This window comes from Chlorocebus sabaeus, chromosome 3 (genome assembly GCF_047675955.1).
Source record: "Chlorocebus sabaeus isolate Y175 chromosome 3, mChlSab1.0.hap1, whole genome shotgun sequence".
Lineage (NCBI taxonomy): Eukaryota > Metazoa > Chordata > Mammalia > Primates > Cercopithecidae > Chlorocebus > Chlorocebus sabaeus.
In genome coordinates, this window is record NC_132906.1 from 29,164,767 (window position 1) to 29,189,603 (window position 24,837).

The 24,837-nt window shown below is 37.6% G+C and overlaps 1 protein-coding gene across 4 annotated transcripts in view; it reads left to right on the plus strand.

Moving 5' to 3' along the window:
* RNASEH2B (ribonuclease H2 subunit B) overlaps nt 1-24,837 on the plus strand; it is a 78,641-nt gene that overhangs the window by 49,401 nt on the left and 4,403 nt on the right. For 3 of the 4 annotated variants that reach the window (XM_007960432.3, XM_073014357.1, XM_007960434.3), the window contains 2 exons: nt 4,091-4,171; nt 6,593-6,738. The exons of the other annotated variant lie outside the window; for it this stretch is intronic. In XM_007960432.3, the coding sequence (XP_007958623.2) occupies nt 4,091-4,171; nt 6,593-6,709 (198 nt within the window). In that variant the 3' untranslated portion in view covers nt 6,710-6,738. Of the gene's footprint in view, nt 1-4,090; nt 4,172-6,592; nt 6,739-24,837 lie in introns of those variants that run through there. 4 annotated transcript variants of the gene reach the window in all.

Genomic DNA, 24,837 nt, shown 5'->3' on the forward strand with positions numbered 1-24,837 from the left:
TCCTTTGAGAAAGGATGATCACTTTTTTTCTGAGTTTGAAATGATTGATGAATTTACGTGTAATATTTGTTAGTGGAAAATCTTTCCCTCATTCATTCTCAGGCTGCTACCCACAGCTACTCTGCAGCTGGTGTGTTTATCTCCTAGATCAAGAGAATGGAGAAGCCAATCATAAACCACACCTGACTGCAAATTGCAGCGTTCCTTCAGCCCAGACCAGATCTCAGATGAGTTAAACACTGCTCCAAGACAGGGAAATAAGCATGCTCACCAGCTTGTCAGTGAGGTCATTTCTTCAGCCAGCAAAGTAAAGAATGCCTTGAGAATGTAAAATGGACATATTGCGGATGTTACAAACTTTCCTTCTCCCTTGCATTCATTCCTTGGCCTATAAGGTAGCCAACATGCTCAGAATTTTTTATATCATTCCCTTTATAGAGGTGGTGGTGGCTCCAAAAACATTGTCCTTGGAAAAGGACAGAAAATTGAAAGTACAGCAGTGTTTGTCTGGGGCTATGTTCAGCATGTTGTCAAAAAAAAATGCATTTTTTACTCTCTTGGAGAATGCACTGGGCAGAAGCCTGTTCCTGTAAGATCTAAGGACTGCTCTAGGCCAGACCCATGCTTCTTTCATTCCAGTCGTTGATCTCTGACAGTAGCTCTAGAGGACCTAGGCAGGCACAATTGTGTTGCTGAAACTAAGAGGGTAGGTTCTCTGAGAGTGTTTCTTATTTTTCTTCATCCAAAACTTAAACAGATTTTTTTCTCCCAAATATCTATCTTCCTTAGTAACTTAGAGATCATTCATGAATTGATCTAAACCTATTCTTGAAAGCTTTAGCCTTGGGTACCTTTTGGAGTAATATGTTTCATAACTTTATTCTTCTCTGCTCCTGATTTCTGTTTTCTTATTTTAATTTTCAGAATTTAAGTTGTTTGTGACTTCATCATTTATAATTTAGATCAGGGATCAGCAAACTTTTTCTTCTAAAGCCCGATAGTAAATATTTTAGGCTCCATGAAGCAGATGGACTCTGTTGCAACTACTCAACTCTGCTGTTTTATTGTGAAAACAGCCACAGATAATACATAAACGAATGAGCATGGCTGTGTTCCAGTAAAACTTCATTTATAAAAGCAGGCAGCCAGCTGGATTTGGCCCCCAGGCCGTCATTTGCCAAGCCCTGATTTCGATTTTGGCATCTTGCTCTTCCTAAACCCCAGCCTTGTCTTCTATATTATTTGAGTTGCTTTTCGAGGTCTTCTACTCTGTGTCTTTCTGGGGTTCCAGTGTACACATTGTAAACTATACTGGATGATGTACCATCATTTAAACAAGCGTAGGACATATCTTCTGCTAGCTTTCCTGTCTGTATACAGGATTTGATTGATTTTTACAGTAATATAGTTGACTGTTTGCAGGAAATATATTCCAGTAGCTGTTAGGTATCTTTGTATCTATGTTGTAATCGATAGCATGGAGCCTGTCATCCTTAATATGTTTTATGTTATTTTCCTTTACTATCATATGTCTGCCTTTGTTGAAACTCAGCTTCCAATCCTCACTCGCTCCAGTTTTTTCAATTTGTCACTGTCAGCAAGCAGAGTTGAATACAACCAGTGGGTTTGGAGATGTTCCCGAGTTCCTTCTTGCAAATCATTTGTAAGAAGGCCTAACATTAATCCCTGTGGTACTCTGTAGTTTGTTCTCTTTCCAGAACTGTATCCATCTAGTCATTTGTTACTGTCTTTCTGGGCCACTTTTCTGCTGAAACAATCTCCCAAATCCATAGTGATTTGGTCTTTTAAATAACAAAAATTTTAGTAAATGCTTCAATCATCTTTTTTTCCAATATATTCAACAGTGCCCTAGGAATAACATAAAAACTAGTTATATGTAGAGACTACCACAATCATTTTCTTTTTTTAAATACTTATAACTGGTATCTTGTTTTGTCGTGAGCTATTTAAACACCTGAACAAATCATTTCTCCAATTAAACATTTTATGTCCATACAAAAGTACCTTTCATCTTAAGTTCTTGTAATGAACACTTTTTATTTGAATTATCAGTGAAAAGTAAACCTCACCAGTGCAGTGGCACACACTTGTAGTCTTAGCTACTCAGGAGGCTAAGGCAGAAGGTCGCTTGAGCCCAACAGTTCAAGGCTATAGTATGTAATGATCACAACTATGAATAGCCACTGCACTCCAGCCTGGGCAACACAGTGAAACCCTGTCTCTAAAGAAAAAAAGGGAATGATGTCTAAGTGTTTATAATGACATCTATGTTAGGAACATTTTGCCACAGCATCCTCATAACTTCAAGCTTTTTGTGTTTTGAAAGTATTTTGGCCTTCAGCATTATTAGCTGTGAGTTCCACACTCCTAGCTGAAGATCCCTTTCTAGAAAAAATGTGCATCACCTAAACACCCTTTACTGTCTTAATTTAAATAGAAACATGTATTCTTTTTTTCTTTACTTTTTTTTTTCTTTACTTTTTCTTTTTTTCTTTTCTTTTTTTTTTTCTTTTTTTTTGAGACAGAGTCTTGCTGTGTCATCTAGGCTGGAGTGCAGTGGCACAATATCAGCTTACTGCAGCCTCTGCTCAGGTTCAAGCAATTCTCGTGCCTCAGTCTCCCGAGTAGCTGGGACTACAGGCACATGCCACCATGTGCAGCTAATTTTTATCTTTATATTAGAGATGGGGTTTTGCCATGTTGGCCAGGCTGGTCTCGAACTCCTGACCTCAAGTGACCGCCCACCTTGGCCTCCCAAAGTACTGGGATTCCGGCATAAGTCACTACACCCAGCTGAAACATATATTCTTAACAAAGTTGCAAATATACATTCACTTGATGCTGATAGGTGGTTCATTTGCGATGGATTAGTCTTTGTCCTTTAATGATTGATTTGCTAGAGGTTGCTGTGTGGCCAAGAGGTTTTCCTATAGTATGTGGTATATTCCCAGGATGAGCCTCTGTTTTTTACAGCAAACAATTTCAAGACATGGTGTTTTATCCTCTTGGGTTATGGGATAAAACACCATGGGCTGTGGAATCTTTTAGCACCAATTCTACCAGTTCTTTGTTTAGCCAAACAGGGGCATGAAGAATGAAGTTGGGAAGAAGTCTGTTTCCTAGGGTAGATCCATGTTGGGTCTGGTCAACCTGGTGTCTCCACAAACAGCCTGAAAATTATAAAAATCTGGCTTGTGATTACCATGCAGTCAATTCTCCATGTTCAACAGCAAGACTTGTCTTCCCTGCTATTTTACCTTTTACATAATAAGTGTGGCATGATTTCTTCTATATTGTGATCATTAAGGCCAAAGTCTAGCCCTTGACAAGATTCTCACATTCACTGGTGTAAAATGTTCATGTGAAAGGAGAAAATGTTAAGTAAAGGTCTGACTTACTTGCATTGGGCCTAATGGAAAGAACACTGTATCAAAATTGAAACCTCGGCCGAAGTCCTCTACTTGGTGACCTTAAGCTATTCATTTAGCCTCTCTGTGCTTCCCTCTCTTGCTGGCTGCTTGCTTGTGCAAGGTTGTTCTTGCATGGATAAAGTAAGATAATTGAATTGAAAGGAGGGAAGGACATGAAGCTGTACAAAGATAGTGATTATAGAATAATATTGTCCCTTCATTCATAAGTGAACATTAAACCAGCCCAGGAGGTAAATGAAATAGGGATTCTGGCTGGACACCTGGCCTCCTTCGAGAGACTATTCTCATTTTGACTTCTGTGCTTTGCTTTCATCTGGTAATTAGCAATCCCCTCGTGCCCACCATACCTGGCACCTACAAAGCCTGTGTTTGCTAGACCAGCTAAGGACCTCAGCCATGTACTTACCCAATCTTACGCACCATCACCAAGGCTGCTTCTTAGAAGTGATGTGTGACTTGATTCCCTAAATGATTGACAAAATGTAAAGGAGCCTGTAAAAAGTAAGCCCTTTGCTCTGTCTTCTGTTCCATTTGCCTCTGTGGAGGTCTAAATTATACATGTTGGTTTTTTTTTTTTAATGGATTGATGTTAGTGTCAAGGTGACATTTGACACCACTTCACTGCTCTAATGTTGCAGAAAATAAAGTTATCAGATGAGCCTGTAGAAGCAAAAGAAGATTACACTAAGTTTAATACTAAAGATTTGAAGACTGAAAAGGTATGTGGGTTCAGGTGTAGTGGTGTATCATTCGTATTCATTGGGTGATGTACATGAATACACGCGGAACAGTTGCACGCTTGATTGCAACTGAGATTGCAGTTTTGACCAGGAAGAATTATTAACTTGCATTTCTGTGACTTAATAATTAATTCAGAATTGTGTATGACAATGAAAATGTTAAGCATTTATGATTTATTAATTAAGTTACTAGTTAATTAAGACTTATAATGAGTCAAAGAAAAACAATATACTACTTATCAAGAGTGTGCCTAAATTTTGCTATGTATTCATAGAGTGATAGGGTGGGAAAGGAAGGAGGAAGCTCTACAGGTAATTTTTTTATCAACCCTGCTGCCCAGAAGCAGAAATTATGATGATGATGATAAAAATTATCAACAATTTCACCATTCTGCACTCACCCTGGCAAATGGCATTTTGGTGACATTCCTTACTGAGTTTTATACATGCCTTGTAAATACATATGTGGCCTTTAACACTGGCATTATAATACTCAGTTCTGCCCTTTTTAGTTAGCATTAAATTGTGAAAATGTTCACATGTCATTAAACATTCTTTGAAAAATTATTCATGTTTTTATGATATTCAGCCATGAGTGTTTATTTCACCATATGGAATGTAATTTAATAATTCCCCTATATTTAGACATATAGGTTACTTCTGATTTTTTTATTTTTTGTTTTTATTGAAGTGATAGACATTCTTACTTATAGACTGTATCTCCAATCATTTCATTAGACACAACTTTGAATTAAGTAAGAGCTTGGAGAACATGAACTCTTTCATGATAATTGAAATATATAAGCTAAAGTGCTTTTCAAAACTGTAGAAATTTGTACTCCCAAACATTATTGCCAATGAGTATTTATCTTGCATTTTTGACGGCATTGAGTATCACTTTTATTCTTGAACATTGCTGCCTGTCAAATTAGGCTACATTTCTTTAACTGGAAAGGTTGTCTTTCCAAATGCTTATGGCCCATTTGCATTTTTGCAGATTGCTGGTTCCTGTCCCTTGCCTGTTTTTATGTTGAGATAGTAATGTCTCTCTGTTGCTTTGTGTGAGCTCCTTCTAAATTAAGGCTACTATACACTTTTCATGAAATATAGGATACAAACTTGTTTTAACCTTCTCATTTGATTTTTTAACAGTGTTACATTTTTCTGAGGATTAAGTACAGAAATTGTTTCCCTTTATGATTTTCCCATTGTTTTTATGCTTAGAAAGGCATTGCCCATCTCAAGATAAGTTAACTTTCACTTAGATTTTAAAAATACTAACTCCCCTTTGAGTTTAATGTTTTTTAGAACTGTGATTCTTACATCAATATGTAATTTATTTGGGCATATGGTATTGGGGATAGTTCGATGTAAGATCTGCCCAAACAGCTAGTTATCCCGATGCTGTGTCAGCAGGGACATTGTCAGTTTCTCTGAGAGAAATCTTTGTGCCCCGCCCTTCTGTGTGAGTGCCACTTATTGTATCCACTTGGGCACAGCATGGGAAATGTCTTAAATGCAGAGATAAGTCTGAAGCAGACTGTTGCTTTGCACCATTGAGTCAAAAATAAGCCTACTAAATTATAAGTGACTGAATGTGAAAAGCAGAATTGTGGGAATCATATACTGTGCCTCTAAAAAATACTTTGGCAATGACTTTGTCTTACAATTCCCAGGTAGACAGGTGGTTTTTTGTTTTTTGATTCCCATCATTTATGCTTCTTCCAAACAAGCTGTGGTGCATCTGCATCAAAGTTAAATCAGCCGCTATTTACCTTCTGCAAGTGCTTTATATAAGACATGGAAGAAAAAAATTCAGTGACCAGAGAGAGAGAGAAATGTACAGGGCAGAATTATTTGGAGTCAGCTTTTTGGAAAGTATTGCTTTGTTGGAGGAAAAATAAGGCAGCTATCCTGCTGGTCTGGGATGCTTTGCAACACGAGTCGTCTTTTGAATATCATGGGGTTGTCCTTGGTTTCCCATGGAGCAAATGAATGAAATCAGATGGTAAATTGGTGTGAATTATTCATCAAGTGGTAATACAAGGCTGTAATTCCTACCTCTGACAATTGCGGCCTGTGTCAGTTCCATTGTTTGTGTTATTGCACTTTATGCGCCCTCCAGAATTATCCACCCCCTCTCCAATGTAAACCATTGGTTGGAACATTCTGCTCCTTAGAAGGCGGCAGTTTTGTCTTCCACCTCTTTTAACATATTCTGTCTCTTAGGTCTGAATTCTGAATAGAAATCAGAACTTTTTCACTCCCTTATGAAGCATGTTAGTGGGGGACGCTTACCTTCCTTAATGAAACTTGAGACATGCAGTCTCCTTTGATTTGCATGTATGATTAATAAATGTTACATTCATAACAATTTTTCTCTCTTATTTGCATTAACAGAAAAATAGCAAAATGACTGCAGCTCAGAAGGCTTTGGCTAAAGTTGACAAGAGTGGAATGAAAAGTATTGATACCTTTTTTGTTGTAAAAAATAAAAAAACAATTGGAAAGGTTTGAAACTTTGAAAATAAAATCTAGCAAAAATATTTGCTTTTTACATGTTTCAATTTGTGCTTCCTGCCCATTAATGACTACCTTTGATGGGGGGAAGGAAGAGGCCAATTTCATGTTCTCTTAAACATTTCTTTGCATTTGGTTTTTGTGTTCCTGAACGAAATATGGGAAAGTAATTGTGTAACTTCATGGCTATGGCCTTTTGGAGTCTCATCAGACATAATGAAAAGTAATCACATGAAGCGAATTAACATATAGCATCAGGATTTTCTCAATAAACTGACCTGTGACAATGTTAGAGTGTATGACTGTTTTTTAATGCAACTTTGCACCCAGTAGGTACAGTAATAATATTTTTAGTATACTGAGGGAAACTGGATTACAAAACTGTCAGGTAAATTATTACTTTTAAAAAAGCTTTAGTTTTTGGTAAATTTTTTTAATGGTGTTTCTCTGTCTTTATGAATACATGTTCTTTGTAGAAAATAGAGAAAGTAATAAAATAAGAATTTCAATCTCCCATTTCTTCATTACCCAGAGATAATATATTTTCTTATAATAATTTTTAGAAGGGAATTATAGTAATTTTATGACTTTTTTTTTTTCAACTTTTATTTTAGACTCAGGGGGTACATATGCAGGTTTGTTACAGAGCAATACTGTGTGATGCTGAGGTTTGGGATGTGATTGAACCTGTCACCCAGGTAATGAGCATAGTACCCGATGGGTAATTTTTCAAACCTGGCTCCTCTCCCACTCCCCCTCCCCTTGAAGTCCCCAGTGTCTATCTTTGCCATCTTTATGTCCATTTGTACCCAACGTTTGGCTGTTACTTATAAGTGAGAACATGTGATATTTGGTTTGCTGGGTTTTATTTGTTTGTTTGTTTTTTGCATTAATTCGTTCAGGATAATGGCCTCCAGCTGCATCCATGTTGCTGCAAAGGACATGATTTCATTCTCTTTTAGGGCTGTGTAGTATTCCTTGGTGTATATATACCATGTTTTCTTTATCCATTCCACCGTTGATGGACTCCTGGGTTGATCCCATATCTTTGCTATTGTAAGGAGTGCGGTGATGAACATACAGGTGCATGTATCTTTTTGGTAGAATAATTTATTTTTCTTTGAGTACATAGCCAGTAGTGGCCAATAGTGGGATTTCTGGGTCGAATGGTAGTTCTGTTTCTAGTTCTTTGAGAAATCTCCAAACTGCTTTCCATAGTGGCTGAACTAATTTACATTCTCACCAAAAGTGTTCCCTTTTCTCTGCAGCCCTGCCAACATCATCTGTTATTTTTTTACTTTTAAATAATACCTGCTCTGACTGGTGGGAGATGGTATCTCATTGTGGTTTTCATTTGCTTTGCTCTGATGATTAGTGATGATGGGCATTTTTTAATATGTTTGTGATCACTTGTATGTCTTCTTTTGAGAAGTGTCTGTTTATGTCTTTTGCCTACTTTTTAGTGGGGCTATTTGTATCTTATTGATTTGTGTAAAGTTCCTTATAGATTCTGGATGTTAGTCTTTTGTCAGATGCATAGTTTTTCTCACTCTGTAGGTTGTCTGTTTACTCTGTTGATACTTTATTTTGCTGTGCAGAAGCTCTTTAATTAGGCCTCCACTTGTCAATTTTTATTTTTGTTGTAATTGCTTTTGAGCACTTAGTGATAAATTGTTTGCCAAGGCTGATGTTGAAAAGGGTATTTCCTAGGTTTTCTTCTAGGATTTTTATAGCTTGAGGTCTTACAGTTTTTAATCCATCTTGAGTTAATTTTTGTATATGGTGATAGGTAGGAGTCCAGTTTTATTCCTCTGCATATGGCTGGTCATGTATCCCAGCACCATTTATTGAACAGGGAGTCCTTTCCCCATTGCTTATTTTTGTTGACTTTGTTGAAGATCTGATAGCTATAGGTGTGTGGCTTTATTTCTGGGTTCTCTATTCTATTCCTTTGACCTATGTATCTGTTTTTATATCAGTACTATATTGTCTTGATTACTGTAGCCTCGTAGTATAGTTTGCATGGGTAATGTGGATGCCTTGGATAATGTGGATAATGTTGGATAATGTGATGCCTCTGGCTTTGTTCTTTTTGCTTAGGATTGCTTTGACTATCTAAGCTCTTTTTTGGTTCCATATGAATTTTAGAATAGTTATTTTCTAATTCTGTGAAGAATCACGTTAGTTACCTTTTTATAAACTTTATTTTGTTACTATTTTCCCAGACTACTAACTCTTCTTTGTAAATATGGTTTTTTTTAATGACAGTGTAATTTTTGATTATTTGAATATTTGGTTGTTTAACAACCATGATCCTGTTTGGACATTTGGATTATTCACAAATGTTCAGTGTTTGAAGAATCAGATTATAAGTAAATATTTGTCCACATCTTTTATTGTTTCCTTATAATGGATTTTTGGATGTGGGCTTATTAGATTTTCAAATATATATTTGTGGGAATATATTTCATGGAAAGCTTATAGACTCTTGCACTCTAACAAACAGTGGGTGTGAAAGCTTAATGCCGCCTTGTTAGCACTGGTTGTTACCTTTGGAAATAAGTGAAAAAACATTTTATTGTAGTTTTAATTCATTAGTAGTGATTTTGAACATTTTTTCGTACTTACTAATCAATTGTCATCTTATAGAGAATTGTCTTTTATATTCTTTGCTACATTATTAGAGTATCAATATTTTTCTTATTGACTAAAAGTATTCTATAACTGAAGGACATTAATTTTGTCTACTGTGTTTGTTGTAAATTTCTTTTCTTGGTTTATACTTTGCCTTTAATTTTGCTTATGATTCTTGACATGCAGGTATTTTTAGTTTTTATGTAGACATATATACATAAACTTTTCCTTTACACAGATATTGTACTTAGAAAGATATTTCATTTTACAGGAAATTTAACTAGACACTTTTATTTCCTTCTGATTTTTTAATAGTTATATTTTTGGTTCTTTTTTGGTTTTTTTTAAGATGGAGTTTCGCTCTTATTGCCCAGGCTGGAGTACAATGGTGCGATCTCAGCTCACCACAACCTCTGCCTTCCGGATTCAAGTGATTCTCCTTCCTCAGCCTCCTGAGTAGCTGGGATTATAGGCATGTGCCACCATGCCCAGCTAATTTTGTATTTTCAGTAGAGACAGGGTTTCTCCATGTTGGTCAGGCTAGTCTTGAACTCCCAACCTCAGGTGATCTGCCTGCCTTGGCCTCCCAAAGTGCTGGGATTACAGGTGTGAGCCACCACACCTGGCCTCTTTTTGTTTTATATTTAATTACTTAAATCATCTAGAGAATGTATAATTATGTTTAAATATGTTGTGAGGTAAAGCTGTAATTTAATTATTTTCTCACCAGTTTAGTTTTTCATTTAATCTGTAGGGTTATTTTGTCAAATTCTCAGAGTAAGTTCCAATGGAATTTTTATTGAGATTTTGTTAGATGCATAACTTACTTTGGGAAAACAAACATCTTTACAAACTTAAATATTCTCATTTGGGAATATAGTATTTATTTTTATTTACTCAAATCTTAAGCATACCTTTCACTAACATTTGGTTCTTCATCTTCAATAGGTTCTAGACATCTCTTTGTAGGAGTATGTGTAGATATTTTCATTGCTATTAATGAAATCTGGTTTTTTCCAGCTAGGTCTACCAACTGGTCATTTTGTGGTAAAGTTTTATATTTTTATATATTTATCTTTTAAATAACCAGTTTACTAAACTATTAATGGAAAAAATTTCCATTTTATTTATTTTGGGTTTCAGTACATAATATAGTATGTAATTTAGTTTTTAAAAATTGCATGCAATTCTTTCTAATAGTTACACCTCTTTTATTATATTTTTTACATTATATTACATGGGCTAGAATATCCGGAACAGTATTAAAGAGTAATAATAGCTGTCTGTGTCTAATTGGTGATTTTATTGATGTGCTTTACCATTAATTCTGACACTAGCTGTTGCTAATATGATAAAGAATATCCATCCTTTTATACTTAGTTTCCTTAAGGTTTAAATTAGTAATTGGTGTTGGTTGTTTTCAGATATCTTTTTGGCATCTATTGAAGTGTCCATAAAGTTTTTACTACTATCAAACTGTATCTGAGTGTCTAGTAAACTCCCCCTGGCAGTAAAGGATCAATAACACAGTGGATGCATCCTATCTTTCTTAGCCTTTGTCAAATATAGTTTTCAGTTAGACTTTCTACGCTTTTATTAAGGAATTTTGCAGCCATATTCATAAGCAATGCTGCTGTTAGGCTTTAGCATTAGAATTAGGCTAGCTTTCCATTTTTTCCAATATTCTGGAAGGATTCATTTTGCATTATGATATTTTACTGCTGGAAAATGTTTAAGAATCTTAGAGGTAAAACTATCTAGCACTGGAGCCTTTTTGTTGTTGTTACAGTTTTTTTTAATCTGCAAGAATTTCTCATCTGTTCTTTGTCTTACTTGACATTTTTGAGGAGTACAGGGTAAATATTTGCTGGAATATTTCTCATTCTAATGTTTCTTTCTGATTAAATTCAGATCATACTCTTAGGGCACCTACAGAAGCAATATGTCTTTCTCAGTATACCATGGCAGGAATCACAGTCTATCCCAGTATCAGTGTTGTTGATTTCGGTCACTTGATTAAGGTGCTGCCTACAAGTTTTTCATTGTGAATTATTGTTGATTGTTTTTGTAATTAATAAGTAATTTGTGGGTAAGTATTCTGGGACTTTGTAAGTATCCTATTTCTTATCAGATGTTTGCCCACTAGTTGTAGGATCTGATGATTTTCTAACTTTCATGTCTTCTATATTTATCAATTGGTATTCTTCTGTAAGGAAGAACTTTCCCTTTTCCTTCTTCCTCACTCATTTATGAATTCTTAACAGTATGGCTTTATAGATTTTTATTTTGTCCAGTGGGCTATATTACATTATTATTATTAATTTTAATGCTCGTGTTGTTTCAGAAGAGCTAGTGGGAGACCCTTCAAGCTGACTTCTGTATCTTTTGAGTATGTTTCTATCATTCTTTAATACATTCCTACTTCTGTGACTGGAGTTTCAGCCTCTTGTACTTTCCCTGTGCAAGCCCTGAATCCACCTTTTTTTCAAGGAATGCTGGTTCCTTTCAGGGAAGAATGGAGTTTAGAAACCAAGATCTAGGCAGTAGGTATGCTCATTGCTATTGGTATGTCATTGCTTAGGAGCCAACACTAGGAAATGTGTGTGTGTGTGTACAACATGTACACACACATATATACACTATATACTCATATCAACATTTCTGAATCTATCCATGTATCTATCAGTATTTATCTACGTATGTGGTTTTTTGGTAGATTCCCTTTATCAGGCTGAGAAAGTTTCCTTCCATGCCTAGTTCACTGTGAGTTTTTATCGTATATGGGTATTGAATATATAGGTATTATCATATGTAGATATTGTCAAATAATTTGTATCTATTGAGATGATCAAGTAGTTTTCTTTTTAATAAAGGAATGTCTTTTAATATATGAATTATAATTATTGATTTTTGAATGTTAAACTAACTTTGCATTCTTGAGATAATCCCTACTTGGTCACAGTACATTATTCTTTTTGTATGTAGTATGAGGGGTTTTTTTCCTAATATTTTGTTAAGTACTTTTGTATCTCTGTTCATGAGGGATATTGGTCTGTGGTTTTCTTTACTTGTAATGATTTTGTCTGATTTTGATGTCAGGGTAAAACTGGGCTTATAAAATGAGTTGGGAAGTATTCTTTTATCACTTACTCTCTGAAAGAGTTTGTGTGAGGTTGGTGTTGTTGCTTCCTTATATGTTGGACAGAATTCACCATTGAAGCCATTTGGATCTAGAATTTTCTTTGGGGAAAACTTTTAAATTACTAATTCAATTTCTGTAATAGATGAAGAGCTATTCTAATTTTCATTTTTTTTCTTGTGCCAGTTTTGGTAATTTATATCTTTCAAGGAATGTATCCATTTGATCTAGGTTGTCAAATTTATTGGCATAAGTTGTTCATCGTATTTTTATTATCCTTTTAATGTCTGTGGATCTGTAGTGATGTTCCCTTTTTCATACCTGATGTTGGTAATCTGTGTCTTCTTTTTGCTTTCTCTATTAGTATAGCTAAAGGTTTATCAATTTCATTGATCCTTTCAAAGAACCATTGTCTTCTGGCTTGCATAATCTCTGATGAAACATCTATGATATTTCTTATATTTCCTCTCCTTTACATAATGTATCTCCTCCTCATGGCTTCTTTTAAAATTTTCTTCTTTATTACTAGTTTTCAGCAAGTTGACTATGATGTGTTGATGTGATTTTCTTTTTGTTTATCTCATTTGGGAGTTTATTAAGCTCCTTGAACTTTTGGGTTTTTAATTTTCATCAAATATGGAAAATTTCTGGCCAGTATTTCTTTAAATACTTTTTTCTGTTCTTTCCTCCCTTTTCTCCCTATCCCCTCAGCTTCTGGGCCTCCAATTTCATGTATGCTGGAACACTTGGTATTGTCCCTCCAGGTCCTATCACTGAGTTTCTGTTTTGTTGTTTATGTTCAAGTTTTAGACAGTTTCTCTTGGTGTATTTTCAAGTTTACTTTGATTTATAGTATTTCATCTTCTGTTAACCTTATTTAATTTTTACTTTAAATATTGTAAATTTGTTTTCTTCTTTTTTTTTTTTTTTTTTTTTTTTTTTGTGATGGAGTTTCGCTCCTGTTGCCCAGGCTGGAGTGCAATGGCGCGATCTCAGCTTACTGCAGCTTCTGCCTCCCGGGTTCAAGTGATTCTGCTGCCTCAGCCTCCCAAGTAGCTGGGATTACAGTCATGTGCCACCACACCTGGCTAATTTTTAGTAAAGATGGGGTTATTTTTAGTATTTAGTATTTTTGTATTTTTAGTAAAGATGGGGTTTCTCCATGTTGGTCAGGCTGGTCTTGAACTCCCAACCTCAGGTGATCTGCCCACCTCAGCCTCCCAAAGTCCTGGGATTACAAGCCTGAGCTACCACGCCCGGCCTTAAATATTGTAATTTTTAGTTCTAGATGTTCCATTTGGTTCTTCTTTATGTCTTCCCAGATCTCTTATTATGGTTGCGGTTTTCTTTAAATGCTTCAATGTAGTTTAAAAAGCTACTTAATCCTAGTAGATGTCGCCGAAGTAACTGCTGAGAAAACTGGCACAAGACAGGGATGCCCTCTCTCACCACTCCTATTCAACATAGTGTTGGAAGTTCTGGCTAGGGCAATCAGGCAAGAGAAAGAAATCAAGGGGATTCAGTTAGGAAAAGAAGAAGTCAAATTGTCCCTGTTTGCAGATGACATGATTGTATATTTAGAAAACCCCATTGTCTCAGCCCAAAATCTCCTTAAGCTGATAAGCAACTTCAGCAAAGTCTCAGGATACAAAATTAATGTGCAAAAATCACAAGCATTCTTATACACCAGTAACACACAAACAGAGAGCCAAATCAGGAATGAACTTCCATTCACAATTGCTTCAAAGAGAATAAAATACCTAGGAATCCAACTTACAAGGGATGTAAAGGACCTCTACAAGGAGAACTACAAACCACTGCTCAGTGAAATAAAAGAGGACACAAACAAATGGAAGAACATACCATGCTCATGGATAGGAAGAATCAATATCGTGAAAATGGCCATACTGCCCAAGGTAATTTATAGATTCAATGCCATTCCCATCAAGCTACCAATGAGCTTCTTCACAGAATTGGAAAAAACTGCTTTAAAGTTCATATAGAACCAAAAAAGAGCCCGCATCTCCAAGACAATCCTAAGTCAAAAGAACAAAGCTGGAGGCATCACCCTACCTGACTTCAAACTATACTACAAGGCTACAGTCACCAAAACAGCATGGTACTGGTACCAAAACAGAGATATAGACCAATGGAACAGAACAGAGTCCTCAGAAATAATACCACACATCTACAACCGTCTGATCTTTGACAAACCTGAGAGAAACAAGAAATGGGGAAAGGATTCCCTATTTAATAAATGGTGCTGGGAAAATTGGCTAGCCATAAGTAGAAAGCTGAAACTGGATCCTTTCCTTACTCCTTATACGAAAATTAATTCAAGATGGATTAGAGACTTAAATGTTAGACCTAATACCATAAAAACCCTAGAGGAAAACCTAGGTAGTACCATTCAGGACATAGGCATGGGCAAAGACTTCAAGTCTAAAACACCAAAAGCAACAGCAGCAAAAGCAAAAATTGACAAATGGGATCTCATTAAACTAAAGAACTTCTGCACAGCAAAAGAAACTACCATCAGAGTGAACAGGCAACCTACAGAATGGGAGAAAATTTTTGCAATCTACTCATCTGACAAAGGGCTAATATCCAGAACCTACAAAGAACTCAAACAAATTTACAAGAAAAAAAACAACCCCATCAAAAAGTGGGCAAAGGATATGAACAGACATTTCTCAAAAGAAGACATTCATACAGCCAACAGACACATGAAAAAATGCTCATCATCACTGGCCATCAGAGAAATGCAAATCAAAACCACAATGAGATACCATCTCACACCAGTTAGAATGGCGATCATTGAAAAGTCAGGAAACAACAGGTGCTGGAGAGGATGTGGAGAATAGGAACACTTTTACACTGTTGGTGGGATTGTAAACTAGTTCAACCATTATGGAAAACAGTATGGCGATTCCTCAAGGATCTAGAACTAGATGTACCATATGACCCAGCCATCCCATTACTGGGTATATACCCAAAGGATTCTAAATCATGCTGCTATAAAGACACATGCACACGTATGTTTATTGCAGCACTATTCACAATAGCAAAGACTTGGAATCAACCCAAATGTCCATCAGTGACAGACTGGATTAAGAAAATGTGGCACATATACACCATAGAATACTATGCAGCCATAAAAAAGGATGAGTTTGTGTCCTTTGTAGGGACATGGATGCAGCTGGAAACCATCATTCTTAGCAAACTATCACAAGAACAGAAAAACAAACACCGCATGTTCTCACTCATAGGTGGGAACTGAACAATGAGATCACTTGGACTTGGGAAGGGGAACATCACACACCGGGGCCTATCATGGGGAAGGGGGAGGGGGGAGGGATTGCATTGGGAGTTATACCTGATGTAAATGACGAGTTGATGGGTGCAGCACACCAACATGGCACAAGTATACATATGTAACAAACCTGCACGTTATGCACATGTACCCTACAACTTAAAGTATAATAATAATAAATAAATTTTAAAAAATAAAATAAAAATAAAAAATAAAAATAAAAAAATAAAAATTTAAAAAAAAAAAAAAAAAAGCTACTTAAATGTCCTCATCTGCTAGTTCTATTATCTTTGTTATTTTCTATCTTCTAGGTCTGTTTTTTTTCTCTCTGTCTTTTACTTTTTTATTTTGAAATCATTTTATACTTATAGAAAAGTCACAAAAATAGTAGAGTTTAGATATGACGTTTACCCAGCTTCCCTCAATGTTAGCATACATAACCATACTACAAGAATCAAAACCAGAAAATTTACAACCTTATTGTACTTTCACCTATCTTTCCACTAATACTTTTTTAATTTCAGAATTCAGTCTGTGATTCTACATTGCATTTAGCTGCCACATCTCTTCAGTGTTTTCTAACTTGTAAGAGTCCCAGCCGGGCACGGTGGCTCACTCTTGTAATCCCAGCATTTTGGGAGGCCAAGGTGGGCAGATCACCTGAGATTGGGAGTTTGAGATCAGCCTGACCAACATGGAGAAATCCTGTCTCTACTAAAAATACAAAAAATTAGCCGGGCATGGTGGCACATGCCTGTAGTCCCAGCTACTCTGGAGGCTGAGGCAGGAGAATCGCTTGAACCCGGGAGGCAGAGGCTGCAGTGAGCCGAGATCGTGCTATTGCACTCTAGCTTGGGCAATAAGAGGAAACTCCATCTCAAAAAAAAGAGAAAAAGTCCCTCAATATTCCTTTGTCTTTCAATGACCTTGACACTTTTGCGAGTACTAGCCAGTTATTTTATAAATGCCCCTCAATTTTTGAGATACTTTGAAACTATGTTAATATCCTATTTCTCTTATGATCATTTCACTATACTACTAACTAATAATACTAATAGTAACAAACACTGCATAGCATTTATGTGCTTGGCATTGACCTAAGCACTTTACATACAATAACTCATTTAATCCCTACAAAAACTATAATCGTACAGTACCATACGAGCCAGAATATTGATACCCACCCAAAAGGTAAAAGATGAGAGAAGGAGCTGCTTAAACACCTGCATCATTATCCCTGTTGAAAGTAAGCTTCTTAACAACAGGAACTCTGTGCCATTCAAGCTTGCATCTTGCATGGTGCTGAGCACACAGTATGCGATTGGTAAAGGATGAGTACATGATAGTCAGATAGGTTGAATAATCTCAGCAATATTCTCACTAATTGAGACTTGATTTTTCCAGTGAAGTCGAGCTCTTTATCTACCTTTAAAGTGCCTAAGCTGTTTTCTGGCTTTCTTTTGGGTCCTCGAATATGCCAAGCTGTTTCCACACTGGTGCCTTTGGATGACTGGTTTGTCTCTATGTGCCTTTTTCTGAGTCTTCACAGGACTGGCTCCATCTTGTTATTATCACTTATCTTAATCACTCTTCCAGAGACCCAATCCTTGACCTTCCTCCCCTACCTCCACCCAGCTCCTACTCAGTACTCTCCAAACCATTTTCCTGCATTACTCTCTGCATAGGACCTTGCCTGACTGCTTCACATACAGTCATGCCTGGCACAGCAATGTTTGGTTGATGAGACTGCCTATGTGACGGTGGTCCCATAAGATTATAACAGAGCTGAAAAACTCCTACCACCTAATGAGTTGTAGCCATCACAACCTAAGTTGTAGCGCAATGCATTACCTTTCCTATGTTTAAATAAGTTTAGATATACAAGTACTTACTATTGTTTTACAGTTAGTTACAGTATTCAGTACACTAACATGCTATACAGGTTTGTAGCCCAGGAGCAGTCGGCTGTACCATATAGCCTAGGTGTGTAGCAGACTACACCATAGGTCTGTATAAGTTGTATAAGTGCACTCTGTGATGTTCACACAACAACGAAATTGCTCAACAACACTGTTCCCATAACGTATCCCATCAATAAGCAACACATGACTGTGCATACACAGCACCTAACTTGGGGTTGTATACAGTAGACCTTCAAAGATGTTTGCTGCATGAGAGAATTAACCAACCAACCAATCCATCAATCCGTTCTGGACACCCCAGACAGGTGTTCAGCAGTACAGTGTTGGAGTCCTTGACAGCCTTGTTGCTAAACCTTGAACTTCAAGAGTCATTCTGAGAATGAGTTTTCTGTGATGCGTTAGTATTTGAAGTCCAAGGACTTATTCATAAACTCACTCATAAACTTGTATGGGCCTTAAATTTGTGTGTTAATGTTGCTGGTAATGAATGAAATAGATACAGTCTTTAATCTCTCTGGATAAAGGGCTGTGAATTTGCTTCTGTCAGTTGATTGAACTGCACTTGCTGGAGTCATTTTACGTAGCACTTAGAGATTATTTATATTAAGCCCACAACCTAAATGATTGCAGTTTGAGAATATGTGTGGTCTTTATAAACTCCTTGTATTCACAGGAGCTTGAATAAAAGCTCGTGTTATGATTTAGCTACAAATTATTTGGGAATTTGGGAAATTGGCAATTTTTTTTCTTGCCTATTTGACTTTACCTTTGATGCCAAGTTGAAGATCTCACTGGCAATGTACAACATTAACTGAGTTGAATAATAATTGAAAAGTGAAAAACAAAAGGTGTTACACATACCAGGTGCTGTTTTGGGGAATAATATTAGGAACAAATCCATGTGGGTTTATATTTGTACATAAAATGTTCATAAGCACACACATATACACACAAACATAAATGCGTACCCACATATGCACAGATACGGACTTATATCTACATATCCTGTCCTTTAAAATTATTTAAGGAATTTCAAACTAGAGCCTTTTTAGACTCTCTTGTACTAAACGTTAGGATACGCTAGCCTACTCGAATCCTTTGGCCCTTTGCTTCTCTTACTTAGATCATTTTTCTTTTTGATTAATGTGCCAAGTTTGGGAAAACTTCAAAACATTTCTACAAACTGCAAAACCACTTGGGTACACAGACAAGAGCCTCCATCTTTTTCATCGAACCATAAATTTTTTTTTTTTTCCTGAAAGAGATCCCAAGTTACCAACATTCTTTCCTTTTTTATGACTAGTTTATCTTCAATTTAAATTTTTCTTGTACTCTCAGATCCTGTCATCTTTCAAGGTCTGTGCCTCTCGGTTCTGCACTGCCAAAGAGACTCTCTGTAAGGCTTAAATTGGATGTCAAGTGGAATTGTCTTTTGTTTGTTCAAATCTATTTCATATTGTGCTGCTGTCCGTTCCCAAAATTATAGTTCTCTTATTTGAGGCCTAGCAAGACACAAAGGCAAGCTCAAAGTGAGAACCTAAAGTGTACCCACTTACTTACTAAATGTACAGTGCTGTTTATATTGTATGCAAACTTCTGACAACAGTAAACAGATATCTTAATCTTTAAAAACACAGATAAAGTGAAAAAAGGACTTCACATTAACCATGTTTCAGTACTAAACAGACTAATTAATACAACGTGGCAGGATTGGTCCTGGTTGTAGTCTCAGTTCCGCCTCAATTCTATGAGGCGTGGAGGAAGTCACTGGTATCGCTGGGCCCCAGTCACCTCTCAGCATGAGATGGGACTACATCATCAAGATTTTTTATGTCTTTCCCTCCAGTCACTGGTGCCTGGGGAGCCGCATTTCCTTTATACCTAGGAGGAAAGTGCTTTTAGAGTTCGCTTTCATGCAGTGTTTACCATATACTAGGCACTCCCCTAAACTCTTTAGATGAACTAGCTTGTGTGTTTTGCTGGAAGAAAGTCTGGAAGAAAATACAACAAAATGCTCATGCTGGGATTTGGGGTGTCCATGATACATGTATATGTATATTTCTTTTCTTCATTTTCCAAAGATTATTTCACTTTGCAATAGAAAGATATACAAAGAACACAATTGTTGGAAAGTAATAACAAAGACTGGCAAAGTGCTTTGTGATTTTTTTAAAGCACCTTTGACATGAATTTATGTGTTTAATCTTTCCAGGAGCCATATGGCACAAAGGGTATTATTTCTCTTGTTTTGCAGTTGAAAAAGGGAAGGTCAGCTCGTTTGTCCAACATCACACAGCTAATGAATAACTGAGCCAGAACTTGAATTCAGGACCTCTCACATCCAGACTCCACCACATCAAATTCCCTTTCCCCAGGGGCCCTAACTTTGACGCTGTTACATTCTAGACCATCAGCTCTTCACCAGATATGAAAGACAGCCTTTTCACATAGTTTAGGAGTTGACTTTCTCTGTTCTTAAAGCTAATCTAACTTGACTATCTGCCTTGTATTACATATTTTCTCCCAAACACCCCTTTCTCTAGGACTAATCCAAAATTTGGCAGTCTTGGGAGTTAGCTATGTCATAGTCTGATCTCTTGGAAGACAAAGAGCTCCAAGTCTAGAGAAACAAGTGGGAGGGTGTTTTCCAAGTGTGCTTAGAAAATGTTTATGGGCTTTGTCCTCATCTGAATAATCAGAAGAAATGATTTGATTTTTACACCTTGGTATACACTCTGAGATTACACAGTCCTGAGGTTTACATATTCCTCAGAGCCATTAGACTGACCAAAAGGACTCCTCCCTATGTTTCATAGTATTTTTACAGTTCTCACAGCAATCATTTATCAGTATTTAAATTAATATTAGCTGGGCACAGTCACTCACTTCTGTAATCCCAGTACTGCTGGAAGCTGAGGCCAGAAGTTCAAGTCCAGCCTGGACAACATAGCAAGACTCTGTTTCTACAAAAATATTTTAAAAAGGGGGGCGGAGCAAGATGGCCGAATAGGAACAGCTCCAGTCTCCAACTCCCAGCGCGAGCGACACAGAAGACCGGTGATTTCTGCATTTTCAACTGAGGTACTGGGTTCATGTCACTGGGGAGTGCCGGAGGATTGGTGCTGGTCAGCTGCTGCAGCCCGACCAGCGAGAGCTGAAGCAGGGCAAGGCATTGCCTCACCTGGGAAGCGCAAGGGGAAAGGGAATCCCTTTTCCTAGCCAGGGGAACTGAGACACACAACACCTGGAAAATCGGGTAACTCCCACCCCAATACTGCGCTTTAAGCAAACAGGCACACCAGGAGATCATATCCCACACCTGGCCGGGAGGGTCCCACACCCACGGAGCCTCCCTCATTGCTAGCACAGCAGTCTGTGATCTACCGGCAAGGCAGCAGCCAGGCTGGGGGAGGGGCGCCCGCCATTGCTGAGGCTTAAGTAGGTAAACAAAGCTGCTGGGAAGCTCGAAATGGGTGGAGCTCATAGCAGCTCAAGGAAACCTGCCTGTCTCTGTAGACTCCACCTCTGGGGACAGGGCACAGTAAACAATAACAAACGCAGCAGAAAGCTCTGCAGATGCAAACGACTCTGTCTGACAGCTTTGAAGAGAGCAGTGGATCTCCCAACACGGAGGTTGAGATCTGAGAAGGGACAGACTGCCTGCTCAAGTGGGTCCCTGACCCCTGAGTAGCCTAACTAGGAGACATCCCCCACTAGGGGCAGTCTGACACCCCACACCTCACAGGGTGGAGTACACCCCTGAGAGGAAGCCTCCAAAGCAAGAATCAGACAGGTACACTCGCGGTTCAGCAATATTCTATCTTCTGCAGCCTCTGCTGCTGATACCCAGGCAAACAGGGTCTGGAGTGGACCTCAAGCAATCTCCAACAGACCTACAGCTGAGGGTCCTGACTGTTACAAGGAAAACTATCAAACAGGAAGGACACCTACACAAAAACCCCATCAGTACATCACCATCATCAAAGACCAGAGGCAGATAAAACCACAAAGATGGGGAAAAAGCAGGGCAGAAAAGCTGGAAATTCAAATAATAAGAGCGCATCTCCCCCGGCAAAGGAGCGCAGCTCATCGCCAGCAACGGATCAAAGCTGGACGGAGAATGACTTCGACGAGATGAGAGAAGAAGGCTTCAGTCCATCAAACTTCTCAGAGCTAAAGGAGGAATTACGTACCCAGCGCAAAGAAACTAAAAATCTTGAAAAAAAAGTGGAAGAATTGATGACTAGAGTAATTAATGCAGAGAAGGTCATAAATGAAATGAAAGAGATGAAAACCATGACACGAGAAATACGTGACAAATGCACAAGCTTCAGTAACCAACTCGATCAACTGGAAGAAAGAATGTCAGCGATTGAGGATCAAATGAATGAAATGAAGCGAGAAGAGAAACCAAAAGAAAAAAGAAGAAAAAGAAATGAACAAAGCCTGCAAGAAGTATGGGATTATGTAAAAAGACCAAATCTACGTCTGATTGGGGTGCCTGAAAGTGAGGGGGAAAATGGAACCAAGTTGGAAAACACTCTTCAGGATATCATCCAGGAGAATTTCCCCAACCTAGTAGGGCAGGCCAACATTCAAATCCAGGAAATACAGAGAACGCCACAAAGATACTCCTCGAGAAGAGCAACTCCAAGACACATAATTGCCAGATTCACCAAAGTTGAAATGAAGGAAAAAATCTTAAGGACAGCCAGAGAGAAAGGTCGGGTTACCCACAAAGGGAAGCCCATCAGACTAACAGCAGATCTCTCGGCAGAAACTCTACAAGCCAGAAGAGAGTGGGGGCCAATATTCAACATTCTTAAAGAAAAGAATTTTAAACCCAGAATTTCATATCCAGCCAGACTAAGTTTCATAAGTGAAGGAGAAATAAAATCCTTTACAGATATGCAAATGCTTAGAGATTTTGTCACCACTAGGCCTGCCTTACAAGAGACCCTGAAGGAAGCACTAAACATGGAAAGGAACAACCGGTACCAGCCATTGCAAAAACATGCCAAAATGTAAAGACTATCAAGGCTAGGAAGAAACTGCATCAACTAACGAGCAAAATAACCAGTTAATATCATAATGGCAGGATCAAGTTCACACATAACAATATTAACCTTAAATGTAAATGGACTAAGTGCTCCAATTAAAAGACACAGACTGGCAAACTGGATAAAGAGTCAAGACCCATCACTCTGCTGTATTCAGGAGACCCATCTCACATGTAGAGACATACATAGGCTCAAAATAAAGGGATGGAGGAAGATTTACCAAGCAAATGGAGAACAAAAAAAAGCGGGGGTTGCAATACTAGTCTCTGATAAAACAGACTTTAAACCATCAAAGATCAAAAGAGACAAAGAAGGCCATTACATAATGGTAAAGGGATCAATTCAACAGGAAGAGCTAACTATCCTAAATATATATGCACCCAATACAGGAGCACCCAGATTCATAAAGCAAGTCCTTAGAGACTTACAAAGAGACTTAGACTCCCATACAATAATAATGGGAGACTTCAACACTCCACTGTCAACATTAGACAGATCAACGAGACAGAAAGTTAACAAGGATATCCAGGAATTGAACTCATCTCTGCAGCAAGCAGACCTAATAGACATCTATAGAACTCTCCACCCCAAATCAACAGAATATACATTCTTCTCAGCACCACATCGCACTTATTCCAAAATTGACCACATAATTGGAAGTAAAGCACTCCTCAGCAAATGTACAAGAACAGAAATTGTAACAAACTGTCTCTCAGACCACAGTGCAATCAAACTAGAACTCAGGACTAAGAAACTCAATCAAAACTGCTCAACTACATGGAAACTGAACAACCTGCTCCTGAATGACTACTGGGTACATAACGAAATGAAGGCAGAAATAAAGATGTTCTTTGAAACCAATGAGAACAAAGATACAACATACCAGAATCTCTGGGACACATTTAAAGTAGTGTGTAGAGGGAAATTTATAGCACTAAATGCCCACAAGAGAAAGCAGGAAAGATCTAAAATTGACACACTAACATCGCAGTTAAAAGAACTAGAGAAGCAAGAGCAAACATATTCAAAAGCTAGCAGAAGGCAAGAAATAACTAAGATCAGAGCAGAACTGAAGGAGATAGAAACACAAAAAACCCTCCAAAAAATCAATGAATCCAGGAGTTGGTTTTTTGAAAAGATCAACAAAATTGACAGACCGCTAGCAAGACTAATAAAGAAGAAAAGAGAGAAGAATCAAATTGACGCAATAAAAAATGATAAAGGGGATATCACCACCGACCCCACAGAAATACAAACTACCATCAGAGAATACTATAAACACCTCTATGCAAATAAACTGGAAAATCTAGAAGAAATGGATAATTTCCTGGACACTTATACTCTTCCAAGACTAAACCAGGAAGAAGTTGAATCCCTGAATAGACCAATAGCAGGCTCTGAAATTGAGGCAATAATTAATAGCCTACCAACCAAAAAAAGTCCAGGGCCAGATGGATTCACAGCCAAATTCTACCAGAGGTACAAGGAGGAGCTGGTACCATTCCTTCTGAAATTATTCCAAACAATAGAAAAAGAGGGAATCCTCCCTAACTCATTTTATGAGGCCAACATCATCCTGATACCAAAGCCTGGCAGAGACACAACAAAAAAAGAGAATTTTAGACCAATATCCCTGATGAACATCGATGCAAAAATCCTCAATAAAATACTGGCAAACCGGATTCAGCAACACATCAAAAAGCTTATCCACCATGATCAAGTGGGCTTCATCCCTGGGATGCAAGGCTGGTTCAACATTCGCAAATCAATAAACATAATCCAGCATATAAACAGAACCAAAGACAAGAACCACATGATTATCTCAATAGATGCAGAAAAGGCTTTTGACAAAATTCAACAGCCCTTCATGCTAAAAACGCTCAAGAAATTCGGTATTGATGGAACGTACCTCAAAATAATAAGAGCTATTTATGACAAACCCATAGCCAATATCATACTGAATGGGCAAAAACTGGAAAAATTCCCTTTGAAAACTGGCACAAGACAGGGATGCCCTCTCTCACCACTCCTATTCAACATAGTGTTGGAAGTTCTGG